Source organism: Aphidius gifuensis, linkage group LG2, assembly GCF_014905175.1.
Source record: "Aphidius gifuensis isolate YNYX2018 linkage group LG2, ASM1490517v1, whole genome shotgun sequence".
Lineage (NCBI taxonomy): Eukaryota > Metazoa > Arthropoda > Insecta > Hymenoptera > Braconidae > Aphidius > Aphidius gifuensis.
The window spans coordinates 12207021-12224893 of record NC_057789.1 but is presented as its reverse complement, the minus strand read 5'-3'; the positions used below and the strand labels follow the sequence as shown (position 1 = coordinate 12224893).

At 29.4% G+C, this 17873-nt stretch overlaps 3 protein-coding genes across 3 annotated transcripts; 1 reads left to right on the top strand and 2 right to left on the bottom strand.

Moving 5' to 3' along the window:
- The first annotated feature begins 213 nt into the window (after positions 1–213).
- On the top strand, positions 214–1201 carry LOC122850382. The gene is made up of 2 exons (XM_044149540.1): positions 214–988; positions 1191–1201. Exons 1-2 carry the CDS (start codon positions 214–216, stop codon positions 1199–1201), a joined length of 786 nt encoding a protein of 261 aa, XP_044005475.1.
- A 9036-nt stretch (positions 1202–10237) lies between these two features.
- Positions 10238–10858, bottom strand: LOC122850381 (ATP-dependent DNA helicase pif1-like). Its single transcript, XM_044149539.1, has one exon. It carries the CDS (start codon positions 10856–10858, stop codon positions 10238–10240), a length of 621 nt encoding a protein of 206 aa, XP_044005474.1.
- A 4883-nt stretch (positions 10859–15741) lies between these two features.
- LOC122850380 lies at positions 15742–17570 on the bottom strand. The gene is made up of 4 exons (XM_044149538.1): positions 17160–17570; positions 16703–17028; positions 16357–16453; positions 15742–15840 (listed from the first exon to the last, which is right to left on the bottom strand). Exons 1-4 carry the CDS (start codon positions 17568–17570, stop codon positions 15742–15744), a joined length of 933 nt encoding a protein of 310 aa, XP_044005473.1.
- Positions 17571–17873: the final 303 nt, after the last annotated feature.

Below are 17873 nucleotides of genomic sequence, written 5' to 3'. Positions count from 1 at the left end.
TTAATGGGCATCGTCTATAATCGAAAAGTTGGCTCATCATATAAAAGGATTCAATGCAATCCACCACCAATCAGTTGTCATCGAGCATTGAAAACATTAACACCACAGAGTGTCCAGTTTCTGAAAAGTCTCGGCCTTCAAGTGGTGAAAAAAAAGAAAGCTATTGGAGTTGGGTCTGGGTGTATCTTGTTTGAATTGTGTGTGCTGTCCAAAATGGCGGAGGCTATGCTGAGTATTAACACACCAATTGAATTTGATTCATCAATATCTCACTATGAGATCCATGCACATCAGCCCTATGGTTCAACAACATTTGGAAACAGTGATGAAATTAGAATCAACATACAAAATCAGGATATTTTTATTTTGCCATGCAAAAGTTCATTACACATTTCCGGAAGATTAGTGACCGAAAAAAATGATGGTAGTGTGGCAGCGGCTTTGACTACTAAAATTGTTAATAATGGTATACTTCATCTTTTCGATAAAATAAGATATGAAATGAATGGTGTTGAGATTGATAGGAGTAAAAATACTGGCATGACAAGCACTTTAAAAAATTATCTGTCAGTAAATCCAGAATTAAATTTAGAGAATTCTGGTTGGCTTGGTACTAGCGATGATATATCATTGACTAACACTGATGGATACTTTGATGTTTGTATACCATTACAAATGTTTCTTGGCTTTGCTGAAGACTATAAAAAAATTATTGTCAATGCTAAGCATGAATTGATATTAATTCGCTCAAGAAGTGATATGAATGCATGTATTGGAATTGGTGGGGCAGAAGAAAAAGATTTGAAATTTCAGATAAGCAAGATTGAATGGCTAGTGCCATATGTTAAATTATCTGATAAGAAAAAAATTGATATGATGAAATTTATTCAACGAGATCCACCAATTTCAATGAGTTTTCGAGCATGGTGTCTTTTTGAATGGCCAATTTTACCTCCAACTAATAAGCATGTATGGTCAATACAAACAAGTACACAGCTAGAAAAGCCTAGATTTATTATTCTAGCTTTTCAGTGCAATAAAAAGAATAAATGGAATGAGAACTTCTGCTTATTTTTGAGCATTGCAATATTCGAGATGTCGCTTTTTCTCAATTCAGTGTCATATCCATATGCTAATTTGAACCTTGATATTGGAAAAATCAATTTTCAATTTTATATGAAATGTTTAAGGACTTTGGTGAAACATTTTATGAAAAAGAAATAAATTATGCAATATCAAAAAAATTATTTTTGGAAAAATCACCATTAATTGTCATCGATTGCAGCAGACAAAATTAAATGATAAAATATGGACCAGTTGATGTTCGACTGGAATTTGAATCCAAGGAAAACTTTCCTCCAGCAACGAGTGCTTATTGTTTGATTCTACATGATCGTATTATAGAGTATAAGCCTATCAGTGCAAGTATTCAGAAATTAACATAATATAAAGGAAAAAAAAAAAAATTGATGTAAAACTATAATTGAATGAAAAAGTAAATAAAAAATGAGACACAATTTGTTGTATTTAATATATATATTTATTAACATTATTTATACATTTACTGCTTAATCAAGCATTTTGATGTTGTTTTGTTTTTGTTTCTCGAATCCAAAATGGTTTGATCCATGTCTGACGAATCTAAGTTCTCCAGAGAGAGCATCTTTAAGTAACTCTGGTAAAATTGTTGAATTCTGTGTGATGAAATTGCTAAGTCTTTTTGGTAGTAATACTGAATATTTGCGCTCCAATTCCAATATGATAGAATCTGCATATGGTGTTCGAACTTGTCTTACATTTGTCACACGATATAAGTAATCAAATTCAATCTTTTTGATTGGGATAGTAGCAGGATATGGTGTTACTCCAATAGTGTTCATTTCTGCATATAATTTGTCCATGTTGCCTGTTGGAAATGAAACAAAATTAGAATCATTGCAAGAATAATAATACGACAATACATAAATACATAAATGAGAGGTTACATGAATAAAATGTTTAATCGTATGAATAATATAATATATGTATAAAAAATTTACCAATTTTATTTTTACTGTCTTGGAGATGCAAGCTCAGAAGGTTCGATGAGATCTGTGGCTCTACAGCTCTGGGCAGCAGCTTTTAAAGGAAAATCGATCCCCCACTTTCAACGATCCCCACTTTAAATGTTTCTTAGGTTAGGTTAGGCTTATATTTTTTTTGTGAGTCACTTTTCTAAAAATTTTTGCTGTTAGAGGCTGAATAATCATTCAAGATTATTATTTGGCTGATTCATTATTTGTAATGAGTCATGTGTTTCGTTGAAAAAGTTTTGGATGATTGTAAGTTAATATTTATACATGATAATAATAAAACTTATTTACTATTTGCAGCTGTCCAACTCCTCAAACATGTCTGAGCATGTTTAAACATGTTTAAACTTGGTTTTAAGGAATTCTAATGCTAACCTTATTTTATAATTTAAATATTAAAAAAGAAATAAATATACATTCCAACACAATTTTTTCATCGTTTTAAATTTTCATTTATTTATTAATTTTTTTACATGATCATTTTAGTAGAAGATTGCTCTGCAGCACATTTCTCACAGTCTTTTATTAGTGAATAAAAAAAACATCCAGCTATATCACCATCTTCACAATCAATTGAATGCTTGGTACATCTGCGCAATCCTGAAACGTGAGGATTTTGTTTCTGGTTTTCAGACAGCTTATCCCAGACTTTATCTATTTCACGGAACTTGATATGTTAATCAGCACAATATCTTGAAGTACATATATCAGTAAGGACTTAAAACTATAAAAATGAAATGATTCAGGCTGATTTTTAAATAAATGCTACAAAAATTATGTTTCAAATAAAAAGAAATAGTTGGTCAGACAACGTAATCAATTACTCTAACATTCTGAACACATGAATGTAGACCTGTTGAAGACACCGATGGTGGCTGATGCAATATTTCTTCTTTCTTGATGATGATGATTTTCTTTCTTTTTACTGGCCAGTATTATTTTTCTTTTATTAGAAATATTTCTGATTGCACAAGTTTATATAAATCGTTTTAATTTTATTACGTTAATATATCGTTTATGATGTGCATTAGGAATTATTCACAAATATATGTATTACATGCGCGACCATGTGGTCGAGCATCTTTGCTGGTATTACTTTTGGTGATATTTGAAATTTATATATTTCTTTAAATGTCAATTGCATAATACACTTCACGTATCAATAAATATTTTGTCCAATAATACAACAGTATCACAATAGTGTTATTCACTTATTTAATTGTCCAAATAAATTGATATTACTCCAGAACATTCTGGAGTAATTTGTTGATATGTTTTTATTTCACTTTGATTTTATGAAGATAAATATTTATATTAATTACAAGTTGACACAACAAGATAAAAATCCAGTACTGATTCACAATATTGTAATATTTATTGCGTATTTTAACAAAACGAAAATGATGAAAATCACAAGCAATACTCTCTGGTCATATGTGTCCAGAGCTTCGTGGTGTTACCGGCTTGATGTGCCATACCAAAACTAACATCACACACACGCGTTCATCTTGGTCGGCGTCCCCTCCGTGGCTTTTTACAGTCCCGTTCCTACACCGTAGCAACACCCATTCCCGCCATCGACACGACCATATGTTACTTTTAGTCAGGGCCGGATATGCATATTTGCACATGTTACAATATCCGCCAAATTTTCGACAATACTATAGAACATGATAGACTTGCGAAGAGATGGTCGAAATGTAAAGGCTCTAGCAAACCAATATTTGTATCGATTTACATTTTCAGCAGCACAAATATAATTAATGCATTCTGTATGACAATTCATATGCCTCAATGTTGGTAGATTATATAATTTTTCATCTGGTGGACAATCAAGATCATCAAGGTTGATGATTGTTGCAGTCTGTGATTTCAAAATTTCTGATAGCCATTTTTTTTCTCAGCACCTTTTACATAGATATATTCCAAATCACCACCTAGTTTTTCATTAATTATATTTGATACTTCACGATAGTCAACATCCCCAGCACTCCATAAAATTCCATGCACATTAGTCACAGTTTTTTCAATAGTCTTCCAATACTCATTCGTTAAATTTTCTTTTCCACATGGTGCAGCAAAAATGATAGTTTCACTTGCTAGCTTCGAGTGTGCATTACTAATTGCAAGTTCTTTGATAATAAAAATTGAATCATTGAATCCTTGAAAATCAACAAAAATGGCCTATTTAATTTTTTCAACTGCGATCTTGACTGTCGAGTTCGTTTTTTACAACTTGCAAAATATATATGGTTCTGAGTGTTGCCTGATGCTAGCTCCCCCACAACAATTTTCAAAATCGACCTTCCCCTTCTATAAAGTTTTCTTATTATCTAATTTTTCGACTACATCGAAAATTCGTTTGTACATAGTTTCCAGTGTGCTAACTCTAGATTCTATGAGTTGAAAAAAATTTTTGCTCTGATAAATTGAATCTGCATCAACATTTATAGAATGTTCATTTTTATGATCCTGAGAAGCTGATTCGAGTCCACCAATCATAATGCTATTATTTTCACAACTATCTTTCAATGATGCAGTCTGATGATATATCACTCGCGTTTCTTCTTGAATCATTTCGCGAACAATTTTAACTGACGCAGCATCGTTTGCATTTAGCGGATCTCCGACATTACACAAACGTTTATGGCTTATATCATATTGTTTATCCTTTGTTAGCTTAAAGCCCTCACCCGTCGGACCTCGAACACCAACACTATTTATTATATTACTTTTAACTATACTTTTTGGCAGTTGACGACCGAAAACATCTACAGTCATCTTGCCTGAATGACAAAATCTCTACTGTGAGAAAAAACAAAATTTCAAGTCTATTTAACCATTTTGAATTAAAATAATAATTGAGTTTTTAAATCATATTCAAAATGCCGATATTTCAAACATGTAGAATGTAGATATAGTAACTTGCCACATTATTGATAAACAAAATGGCTGACATATAGAATCAAATTCGAATATATATAGATATACCAACTCCCTACGTTACCGATATACAAAATGGCCGACTTTTAAATATATAGATATACCAACTCCCCACGTTACCGATATACAAAATGGCTGACATACTAACATAGAGGGGGAATTTAATCGGAGCCTGGTGGGGGTTTAATTGGGCCGGAGTGGGGGTTTGATATCAAACTGTCCCAGGATCCGCCTTGCTCCACTACTTTTATTTCTTTATAAATTAATAACAATATTAATCAAAAAACCCTTCATTAGAAAGACCCTTCATTTTTTAATAACTCATTAATAATAATATCTACAATGCCCTTGATTCGAAAGACCCTTTACTTTATAAATTAATAACAATATTAATTAGAAAAACCTTTTATTGGAAAGACTCTTTATTTCTAAATAAATGAGCAACAATATTAATCACAAAACCCTTTATTATTTAATAACTTATAAACGATAATATCTTCAACGCCCTTAATTCAAAAGACCCTTTACTTTTTTATAAATTAACAACAATATTAATCACAAAACCCTTTATTGGTAAGACCCTTTATTTCTTTATAAATTGATAACAATATTAATCACAAAACCCTTTATTAGAAAGACCCTTCATTTTTTAATAACTTATTAAGAATAATATCTACAACGCCCTTGATTCGAAAGACCCTTTACTTTATAAATTAATAACAATATTAATTAGAAAACCCTTTATTGGAAAGACCCTTCATTTTTTAATAACTTGATAACAATTATATCTATAACATTCTTGATTTGAAAGATCTTATACTGAAAAATTATATTAAAATCGACTCACAGATATAAGGGACTTTTGAAAGACCCTGTGTCATAAATATTATAATAAAAAATCAATATTACAGTTGCTGAAGCAACTGTGCCTTCCCTTCGGGGGGAATTTTAATTTCAATTTTTAGTCTATTGAAAATTGAGGTAATGAATAAAAATAATTCGTGAATAGAAATATTTATTTTTTATTGTTATAATGCGTAAAGTTTATTTAATTTTCGTTCATTTTGCTTGTTCCTTCTAATGGGTCATCTTCATTTCCGGAATCGCTTTCTTCTACCTTTTTAAATTCTTTGTTTTCATTTATTTTGTTGTACCATGATTTTACTCTGTGAATGTTTAGAATCTATTTATAAATTTCCATATTATATTTTATTTCTTTTACTTTACTTTTTTCCCTCTGTTGAATTAGAATTTAGTGTTTTTGTCGTTGTCAAAGTCGTTGTTAAGTTTTTAATCTTTTTATATTCATTTATTTTCAATTCTTTCAGCGTATCACGTCACCCTTTTTTCCCTCAAAACTTTCTGCCTCTTCATTCCACATATTTAATTCAATCTGAAATATATATTTTTTATTTTGGTCATCTTTTATTCTTTTTTTTTTTAAATAAATATTTTCAGGGAAGGGACGGTGAAGGGGTAGGAGGAGAGTGGGGAGGGAAAGGGGGGGGGGAATTTATATGTTCCCATATTTATCGTGTTTTTCTTTATGTTCAGTGATTTTTCCTTTTAAAATTTCTCATATTTATCGTATTTTTCTTTATATTTAGTGATCTTCCCATGAAATTTTCGTATATTTTCTTTTATATTTACTGATATTTATGTGACATTTTCCAATATTTATCGTATTTTTATGTATTTTCCTTTATATTTACTGGTATTTACTAGATATTTTCCCATTTTTATCGTATTTTTCTTTATATTCAATGATTTTTTTTTTAAAATTTCTCATAAATAATTTATATGTTCCCATATTTATCGTGTTTTTCTTTATATTCAGTGATTTTTCCTTTAAATTTTTCATTTATATCGTATTTTACTTTATATTTAGTAATCTTCCTATGAAATTTTCCTTCATATTTACGTGATATTTTCCCATATTTATCGTGTTTTTCTTTATATTCAGTGATTTTTCTTCATATTTACCAAATTTATCGTATTTAAATTAATTAAGGGACTTAGAATATTTTCGGGGGTCAGCTGAAAAGCAAAAACAATAGGAAATTAAAATTCCCTAAAAATAAAGAATTATTAAGTTGTTCTGCTACCAAGGGTTAATTGATACAAGGTCTTTCTGACTTCGGGAATTTTCAAGTTTTATAAAAAAAAAAAAAATTATGGGGTATGTAATCGAGGCTCACGAATCGAATGGTAGGGTTTGAAATTTGATAGAGACATAAAAAAGGGTTAAAAAAATAATTAATCATAAAAAGATCAATTTTGCGTATCCTGTTTGCTTTAGAATAAAATGATTCAAATAAACATTGTAGAGAATATTATTTTGGGGAATATATTGATGTCGCGCTCATTCTCGGTTACGCTCGGCCACGCTTGTTCATTCGGTTCATACTATATCTGTCTTCTTTAAATATATATCTTTCCTTTTTCTTTTAAATCAAACTCTGGGCTGATTTTTGTTTTCGAAGCATCCGCGGCCGAAGAATAATAACAAAAGCAATTGTTTATTGTTAAATTGATATAAATAATTGGATACTCGCTTCAATAGTTGACCGATTTCAAATTTTTTTTTTGTTTTAAAAGGCTTGAAACATGCTATTATATTATCGAATAAAAAAGATTATCACTGAAAAAACAAAAATAAAAGCAATTGTTCAGTGTAAAATTATTTTTAAAAATTAAATTTCTATTTAAATAATTAATTTTTTTTATTTGTTTTAAAGGGGACAAGACCAACTTTAATAATACCCTAAAAAAAAAGTTTTTACTTGGACAACAACAATAAAATAAATTGTTTATTGTGAAATTATTATTTAAAAATCGAATTTCTATTTTAATAATTAATTGATTTAAAAATTTTGTTTTTTTTTTTAAAGGGGCCAACACAAACTTTAATATTACTGTCGAAAAAAATTTTCACTCGAAAAGTAACGATAAAATTAATTGTTTATTGTAAAATTACTATTTGTAATTGACAGTCTGTTCTAATAATTGATTGCAGTTTGTTTTTTTTTATTAGTATTGAATTTTACAATGAACAAATAATTTTATTGTTGTTTTTTAAGTTGAGGAATTGTAAAAATCTCTTTATTTGAAATATCTATCAAGGTCGCGCAGGGGAGTTTTGGGTGGGGATTTGTAAGGGGTAACGCGTTAATCGAAAATACAAAACTTTGAAAATTAATTATTTGAAAACGGGTGGTTATAAAAAAAAATTTATAAGAAGTACTCCCCCCCCCTCTCTCTCCCAAAATAATATTCTCTACAACGTTTATTTGAATCATTTTATTCTAAAGCTAACTGGATACGCAAAATTGATCTTTTTATGATTAATTATTTTTCTAACCCTTTTTTCTGTCTCTATCAAATTTTAAACCCTACCATTCGATTCGTGAGCCTCGATTACATAACCCTATAATTTTTTTTTTTTATAAAACTTGAAAATTCCCGAAGTCAGAAAGACCCTGTTTCAATTAACCCTTGGTAGCAGAACAACTTAATAATTCTTTATTTTTTATTATAATATTTATGACACAGGGTCTTTCAAAAGTCCCTTATGTCTGTGAGTCGATTTCAATATAATTTTTCAGTAGAAGATCGTTCAAATCAAGAGTGTTATAGATATAATTGTTATCAAGTTATTAAAAAATGAAGGGTCTTTCCAATAAAGGGTTTTGTTATTAATATTGTTGTTGATTTATGAAAAAGTAAAGGGCCTTTTGAATCAAGGGCGTCGTAGATAATATTGTTAATAAGTTATTAAAAATAAAGGATCTTTCTAATAAAGGGTTTTGTGAGATACTGTTATTAATTTATAAAGAAATATAGGGTCTTACCAATAAAGGGTTCTGTGATTAATATTGTTGTTAATTTATAACAAAGTAAAGGGCCTTTTGAAATAAGGGCGTTGAAGATATTATCGTTTATAAGTTATTAAATAATAAAGGGTCTTTTTAATAAAGGGTTTTGTGATTAATATTGTTGCTCATTTATTTAGAAATAAAGAGTCTTTCCAATAAAGGGTTTTTCTAATTAATATTGTTATTAATTTATAAAGTAAAGGGTCTTTCGAATCAAGGGCGTTGTAGATATTATTCTCAAGGGATTCTGCCGATTTTTTAAAACGAAGAGTGAGACAACATTTTTCCTCTGTTTTTTGTCTTTCTCGCACTTATAGAAATATTGTGTTTCTCAAAGTCATCCGCAAGAGGTCTCTAGTCATTTTTTAATAATTCCTCATAAAAATCAATTTTTTCATACTTTAATTATTAATTGTAAAAAAACTAAGCTCCGAACCCTTTTTATTTTTTTTCTATACGTTTTGTTTTGTCTCATTTTATAACCCGATAGTTTTTGTTTCACGATGTCATATTGTCGATTAGAGATATTGGTACTTTAATGGACTTTTTTTTGACAGAAATCGCATTCTCCACAAGAGCCCATGTTAAAAGTTGTCAACTTTGAAAATTAATAAAAAAATAACGAGCTACCAAACAATTACCAAAAAACTACATAAAATGTATTAGTATTTCAAGAATCTACTGTATAAATTTCAAAGCATTCTCATATTCGGAAAAAAATCGACGAAATACCTTAATAAGTTATTAAAAAATGAAGGGTCTTTCTAATAAAGGGTTTCGTAATTAATATTGTTGTTAATTTATAAAAAAGTAAAGGGTCTTTAAAAGAGTCCAAAAAAGGTTTTTAGAAGACTCCAAATGGTTATTCTAAAAATGAAAATTGAAAGTTGAAAGGGTTTTTTAGAATATCCTTAATATTTTTGAAACAACCTTCTTTGATAGGTGGCGCCTGAATCAGTCTTGACTGTGAATTTTGCACCCTACTCGATTTATTGTTATTGCGTATGATTGAAAATATCTACTGAAATAGATAATATATTATTAAAAAAAAAAAAAGTGTTTTAGTTGAGTTTAATAATGAGATAGACCCTGACTGTTTGTCTATGGATTAAGTGTAATCATGTTTCATTGTCTTGGTTTAAATCGTCGTTTGAAAATTAAATATTATTGTACAATAAATAAAAAGACTCGTTACAGCAATAAATAAATGAAATAAATCAATTATAAACAATGTTATATATGGGGCATTCCACGTCACTTCGGACAGTCTGAACCCTGACCCCCTCCGATTTTGGTCCCAATTTTTTTTTTCGTTGTAAACACTACCAATAGAATCCCTGAATTTTTTCAGATCTTTCTGACCATTTTTAACCCATTTTTTTCTGTATCTTTGTCCAACAATTGCACCACTCTATCATTTATATTATCTACATCAATATGTCTGGCTGATAATACAGCAACTTTCGATAAACTTTCATACTTACGTTTATCTATTAGTTTTTTGAAAATAACCTCTACTATATCATCGTTTCTATTTGCTAAACATTCTTGAGGAATTACTAAATTGTCATTATTATCATTTAATGTGCCGTTTCCAACGTCTTGTATATATTTAGCGAACTCTGATTCTTCTGGTAAAGTTCTCATATTTTGTGATAGAGAAAAAATTTTAAAATTTTCCCATAGTTTACTGAATTTAATTGATAAATTTATCATTTCACTCCGAGTACCATTTTTCAGTACTGGCAATAATTGCCGAAAATCACCACCCATGAGCATAATTTTCCCACCGAAAGGTAGTTTATTATTCATTATATCACGGCAGGTTCGATCAGCTAGTTCCAAACAGTATCTCGGTGCCATTGGTGCTTCATCACAAATTATCACATCAATGTTTCTGAGTTCTTCTGCTGCTTTTGATTGCTGTTTAATATTCGAAGTTGAATCAGCATACATTGGAACCGGCATTGCAAATAGATTGTGCTTGTTCTTCCTTCTGGAAGCAATATTGCCGCAATTCCTGTAAAAGCCATTGTAGCAACTTTTTTTCCATTGCTTCTTAATAAGTGATATATTGTACTATAGACATATGTTTTTCCTGATCCACCCGGTCCATCAATGTAAAAGCATGAATTTAAATCATCTTTTCTACATAATAACGCTTTATCCATTATTTCATCTACTATTAATTTTTGTTTTATATTCAAGGTTTTATATTGATTCAAACCTATTTCTGAGTGGTTTTGTGATACAATTTCGTCGTTATTCAAATTCCTTAGAGATTCAAATTCATCTAACGATGGCATTGTTGGAAATTTACTGATATTTGATTTTTCTTTTTCAAGAAGCTTAATTATTTCATGATATAATTTTGTATATGATTGAGATAAACTATATTTTTTCCTAAAGTCATCTGACATCGAATCTTTATGACTTTCCCAAAGTATTTCTGGTTTCTCTGGACAACAATGTATTAAAATTCTCACGAATAAGTGTCTCAGCTGTTTAGGCATCATCCACACTTCTCCTTCTGTCATTGCTCGATCCCATTCTTCATCATCTTCAACCAAACCTAATGTTAAGCACGCACTCCGATAAGTATCGTGTATAACTCCATTGATAGTTCTAATATCTTCAAAACTCGTCGCTCCTTTCACTTTTATTAGCAGCAACCTGAGATGAAATAATTCTAATTGACTTGGGCTAATAGAATACATTCTTCCTATTACATTAAAATGTTGTTTGCGCGGTTGCCATGTTCCATTTTGACCTGATGATTTTTTGAAAACGTAATGTTCTGGAATTTCAGCATACGTATACAGTCTTGCCATCGGATCACGCTGATTTAACGCAAAATAATCCATAAGCATTGTTTGCTGGTTCATTATCATATGTATGGTTTCTTCTACTTCATCATTCATAGTTATTGTTTGCTGATTTTGTAAATGTACGGTCAAGCGTGTAATAGAATGACTTTTTTCTTGTAAAGGTCTCCCATAAATTCTATCACATGCTTCAACTGGACTAACATACCGAGTCTCTATCTGATTGATAATTTCATCATGATCAATATTGTTGATCGATAAAATATTATCTTCGGCAGTGGAATTAGTAATAACCATAGAAGCTGCATCATGTCCTTTATATATATATTTATATAAGTACTTGATTGCTTTGATACTTGACACTATTTCTACATTGATGTGACAATTAAAAATTAATAATAACATCGGGTTATGAGGAACAACATATTGATTATCAGTGAGCAAAAATAAAACAACTGAGCCCCCCTCAAAATGCCTTACCCGGGATTTTAATAATGAGTACTATTTTTTTATAGTTCTTAAGGATACAAGAATACGTTTTCGTTGTTTTTTGAAAATTTCGATTATTTTAATTGTTATTAATAAATGAATTTTTTTGCTAGTGTTAATTAAAAAAAATGATATCTATTGATCTGCTAGAAGGAAATAAATAATTTTTATACAGAACATTGAAAATAAACCGATCTTTTTAAAAAAAAAAAAATAATAAATGTAAATCAAAAATTAGCAATAGTTATTAATAATTTTTATAAACAAATGGATATTCTACTACTTTCTCCCTCTTTTTTTACATTTTTTCATTTTACCTTTTTTATTCTCCATTTCATTACGCAACTTTTCACGTTAAAAAAACTCATTAACATTCATATTTAAAAAAGTTATCAATATTTTTCTAGTGCGTCGCGCGACAATTAATAAGAAAATGACTGCGCGCGAAGAACTGTGTTTTTTTATTATTACCGCGGTAGCTCCCACGTATCGATTGACTTATAAAAATATGTTTGTACAGGTTTTTTCTTGTTTAATAATGAACCTCGGGATTCATATGTTTATGACAAAAAAAAAAAAAAAAAAACAAAACAAAACATAAACAGAAGCAAAACCAATAATGTATTGAGAAGCATGCTTGTTCTTCTTTAGTCACAGTTGACTGCGTGTCTCGTGATTTCGTTTGTCATTACTTTTGTAATTATCAAAAATGCCTAATTTAACCATTTGTTGTAATCCATTAAATAAAAAATATCACAAGAAAATTTACAAAAATGTTTCAAGAGTCACAGATACGTGGGATAAAAATTTTAAGAACTTGATTGGTCACTATATTTGTCCATCATGCAGAACACAAATTTACAGGTATGTATAATCCACTTGGTAATTTTTTTTTTTTTACTAAACATACATAAGTAAAAAATTACTATTAATATATATCCAATATCCTTTGTCAGAGATTCAGAACTTAATTTAGGAATCAATGTTCTACCGGATAACCGAAAACAAAAAAAAAATATTATTGATACAAATTGTGATGATGATGATAATTTAAAACAAGATCCGAATTTTCAAGATGAAGAAACTATAAAATTAAAAAAAATTAATGAATTATTACTTGAACTTGGAGAACCTCTGATGAAAAAAAAAAAAAAGGAAAATTTAAATGAAGATTTTATTAATAACAAAAATATGAATAAAAATTGGATTAAAGACTTAAAACTTGCGATTGAAAACGAAACCTCTCAACATAATAAAATTTCTTTATTGACAACTGTTCCTCTGGATTGGGGTATAAAAAAAACAACTAAAGAATTCGCTGTTTTTCGTCGAATGGCTAAGCGAGCATGTCATCCTTCTAAAAAAGCTGGACCTTCGTTACCAGATTCAAGCTTGAAAAAAGCAAATGACTTTTATTTAGCTGATGATTCCAGTCGAGTTATGCCAGTGATGCGTGATTGTGTCGTAGTTGAAAAAGGTGGTAAGCGTCACCAGGAGCAAAAACGATTGCTTTTGTTCAATATAAGCGAATTATATACGCAATTTCGAGCAAAATTTTCTGATATTAAAATATCTTTGGATACTTTCCGTAAACAGCGACCACGTCAATGCATAAGGGCTGGACAAACAGGCACACACACTGTTTGTGTTTGTAAAATCCATGAAAACATGAAATTAAAATTTCAATCTATTAAAACAGAATTAAATAAAAAAAATGTTGACATTAATATTTCATACCACAGCTATTTGGATCAAATGACATGTGAAAATTCAAGTTCAAATTGTTACTTGTTAAATTGTAACAATTGTCCAAGAACTGTGGAAATTATCAATGAATTGAAATTATTGTTAGAAAGTAATGGAATATTAGAGATTAAATTTAACGAGTGGGTGTCTACTGACAGGTACGTAAAATTCATTTGAAAATAAATATACTGTAATCACAAACGTATATACTTATTCTAAATATTCGTAAAAAAAATATTTATATATTTTATTGATTATTCTCATATTTTTATCAACGTAATGATTTTTTTTTTTAAATAGATGTGATTTATTGCTCCGGTGTATGCCTTTAGATGAGTTCTTGAATCACGTAGCCGAGGATTTACCAAGTGTAATGAAGCATGATTTTTTGTCAAGATCTCAAGCTACATTTTTTAATAGAATAAAAGAAAGTGTGACTGAAAAAGAAGTTGTTGTGATATTAGATTATGCTGAGAACTACAGTTGTGAAATTCAAAATGCTATTCAATCACAACATTGGAGTAAAACCCAAGCGACACTGCACCCATATGTTATTTATTATAAAAAAAATGATAAAATTGAACACGAAAACTACGTTATAATTTCGGAAAATCTTCAGCATAATTCTCATGCAGTTAATTTGTTTAATTCTAAAATGATAAGTCATTTAAAAAATAAATTTGGTCACAGTAAAATAGAAAAAATAATATATTTCTCAGATGGTGCTGGTGCACAGTATAAAAATATATACAATTTAATCAATCTGACTTATCATCAAGAAGATTTTAATATCAAAGCTGAGTGGCATTTCTTCGCGACTTCTCATGGCAAAGGAGCTTGTGATGGTGTTGGTGGCACAGTAAAAAGACACGCGTACCGATCAATCTTGCAAGGTGTTAAAATTACGACACCAAAGCTCATGTTTGATTAGGCAAAGACATTTTTTAAAAATATTAATTTTGATTTTTGTTTGAGTGAAGAGCATACAACTCATGAAAACCTATTAACGACTCGATATGCAATGTCAAAAACATTAAAAAATACTCGCCAGTATCATTGCATTACTCCACTTGATAAAAATAAAGTTTCATGTAAAGTATTTTCCGACTCTAATGATTCTGTCATTAATACATTAATAAAAAAAAGAATTAATAAAAAAAAATAATGTTAGAATAATCCTAAACTATATTTATTATTATTATTGTCAAATTTATTCAAATGTTTAAAAATAAAAATATTGAAGACTTGTCATTGCGTTATGACTTGTAATATAAACCTGACTAATCTATACGTGCACACCGTGCTTCGCGCGCAGTCATTTTCTTATTAATTGTCGCGCGACGCACTAGAAAAATATTGATAACTTTTTTAAATATGAATGTTAATGAGTTTTTTTAACGTGAAAAGTTGCGTAATGAAATGGAGAATAAAAAAGGTAAAATGAAAAAATGTAAGAAAAGAGGGAGAAAGTAGTAGAATATCCATTTGTTTATAAAAATTATCAATAACTATTGCTAATTTTTGATTTACATTTATTATTTTTTTTTTTTTAAAAAGATCGGTTTATTTTCAATGTTCTGTATAAAAATTATTTATTTCCTTCTAGCAGATCAATAGATATCATTTTTTAAAATTAACATTAGCAAAAAATTCATTTATTAATAACAATTAAAATAATCGAAATTTTCAAAAAAACAACGAAAACGTATTCTTGTATCCTTAAGAACTATAAAAAAATAGTACTCATTATTAAAATCCCGGGTAAGGCATTTTGAGGGGGGCTCAGTTGTTTTATTTTTGCTCAGTACTATTTCCATTTTCACGTTCAAAAGTACCTGTATTTCTACGACAATAAGTTGGGTATCCATTTTCATCTATTAATGTATCATTCTGGAATTTTTTTGGAAAATTTTTAGAACATTTACCTTTTTCATTTTTACACCAATCACCACATGGCCCATGTATCATATTTTTCATCACTATACTATGAATTTTAGGACTCTCTATGTGATCAGGAATTTCTGCTGAAATATATTTATCCACAACATTTGAAGTTGTAATTTTACAGTTTTGTTTTAGGGTAAATAAAGCATGGACATGTGGTAATCCTCTTTTTTGATATTCCACAACATAAACATATGCTTGTATTTCCCCAAAAAGTTTCTCTTTCACTATTTTATTTATTAATTCATTCTTTTTTATTTCAAAAACACGTGATACTATGTCTGGTCTATCAGAAGCTGTTTGACCCATTAACAAATTTTCTTTAATTTCTCGCCAATTCGGATTACATGTCATAGGTATGAATAAATCAGGCTTTCCGAATTTTCTTACGATAGCCATTACATCTTGATAATGCTGAAGCATGTTACGTGGAGATCCTGTGAAAGTGGATGGTAAAATTACCATTTTTTCTACATTTACTTTGGATTCATTTGCAGCAGTTTTTAAATGATCAATTAATCCTTGGTAACTATCAGCTCGAATTTTTTTTTGATTTAACCTACAAAAGTTTATTCGATCTTTTTCAATTTTTACATAATTATCAACCACCCATTGCTGAAACAGTCTTCCGCCCACTAAAAATATATTATCGTTTCGAGATGCCATTCTGTATTTTATATAAGCAGAACGTGAAACTCTTTTTGATCTCACAACACACGGAGTATCTCTATGCCATCCTCTCGTACCAAAAGGATAAAACAATGGATAAATCCAAGGTTCTACATTTGGGTCCATATTACTAACATACTTCAGTTTTTTCGTTTTTTTATTATGTATCGTCACATATGACTCTGGAATATCTCCATTAGCAGTTGTAGTAAAAATCGCTGCAACTTCATTTATTTTTTGCATATTATATCGTCGTGCGTCCATACCGGGTTTATTAGAGAATATTAATTGCATTTCTGGTTCTTCATGACCATCATTAATTGTTTGCTGTAATTCTTCATGCATCATTCGATATGACTTTGCAAACAAATTAATCTCACGAAGAGTATTACCTATAGCATTAATAATTTCCGTATTCAAAGATGAAACTTTGTTTAATTGTGACCAAACGTTAGTTGCTTCATTCTGATCAATAATAAAAATTGACCAAATGAAGGAATATCATCTCCACTTGGATACAAATATGTATCAATTTGATAATATATTTGGCCATGAATTTTGAAGCAATAAGGACCTGGTTGATTATGGAAATTTACTAAGTTCGCATTGAAAGATGCAAAAGCAAAAGCATTATTGTATGATCGTATTCGTTCATGGAAATTTTTTGAAAGTTTATGAGAACGATTAAATAAATCTTTTATTAAATGTGGTGGATCAGGCAATGGTTCAAGATTCACTTCACCATGACTACAACAATCATTGAAAGTTTTCTTATTATTTACTTCTTCTACTTTGAAATGTTTTGCACTGCAATGTTGACACAAAATATTCATTTTTCCAATATAATGCTCTTGGATATCTTCAACTTGAATATTGAATCTTTTAGATTCTAATTGTAATGCCAGTTTTTGTCTACGCTCTCTTTGGGTTACAGTATTTCTCATACGTTTTAATCTTTGAAATTCTCTTTCATCTTCCACAGAACGTTTAACCCGATTTGCAGGCATTTTTGAGGTTGATCCTAATAGTTCTTGAATTTGTGTGCTTAAATTAAAAAATATCAACCCTTAACATAGCGTTTTAGGGGGTGGTAGGGGCGGTGAAAACTTTAATTATTTTTTTTACTAACTTTAAAATAAAAATTGGGGCATGAAAATATTTTCTAAATTAAAAGTGTACTAATAGAAAGCAATAGAAAAAATATCAACCCTTACTATAGCGTTTAAGGGGGTGGCAGGGGGGTGAAAACCTCAATTATTTTTTTTACTAACTTTAGAATGAAAATTGGGGCATGAAAATATTTTCTAAAT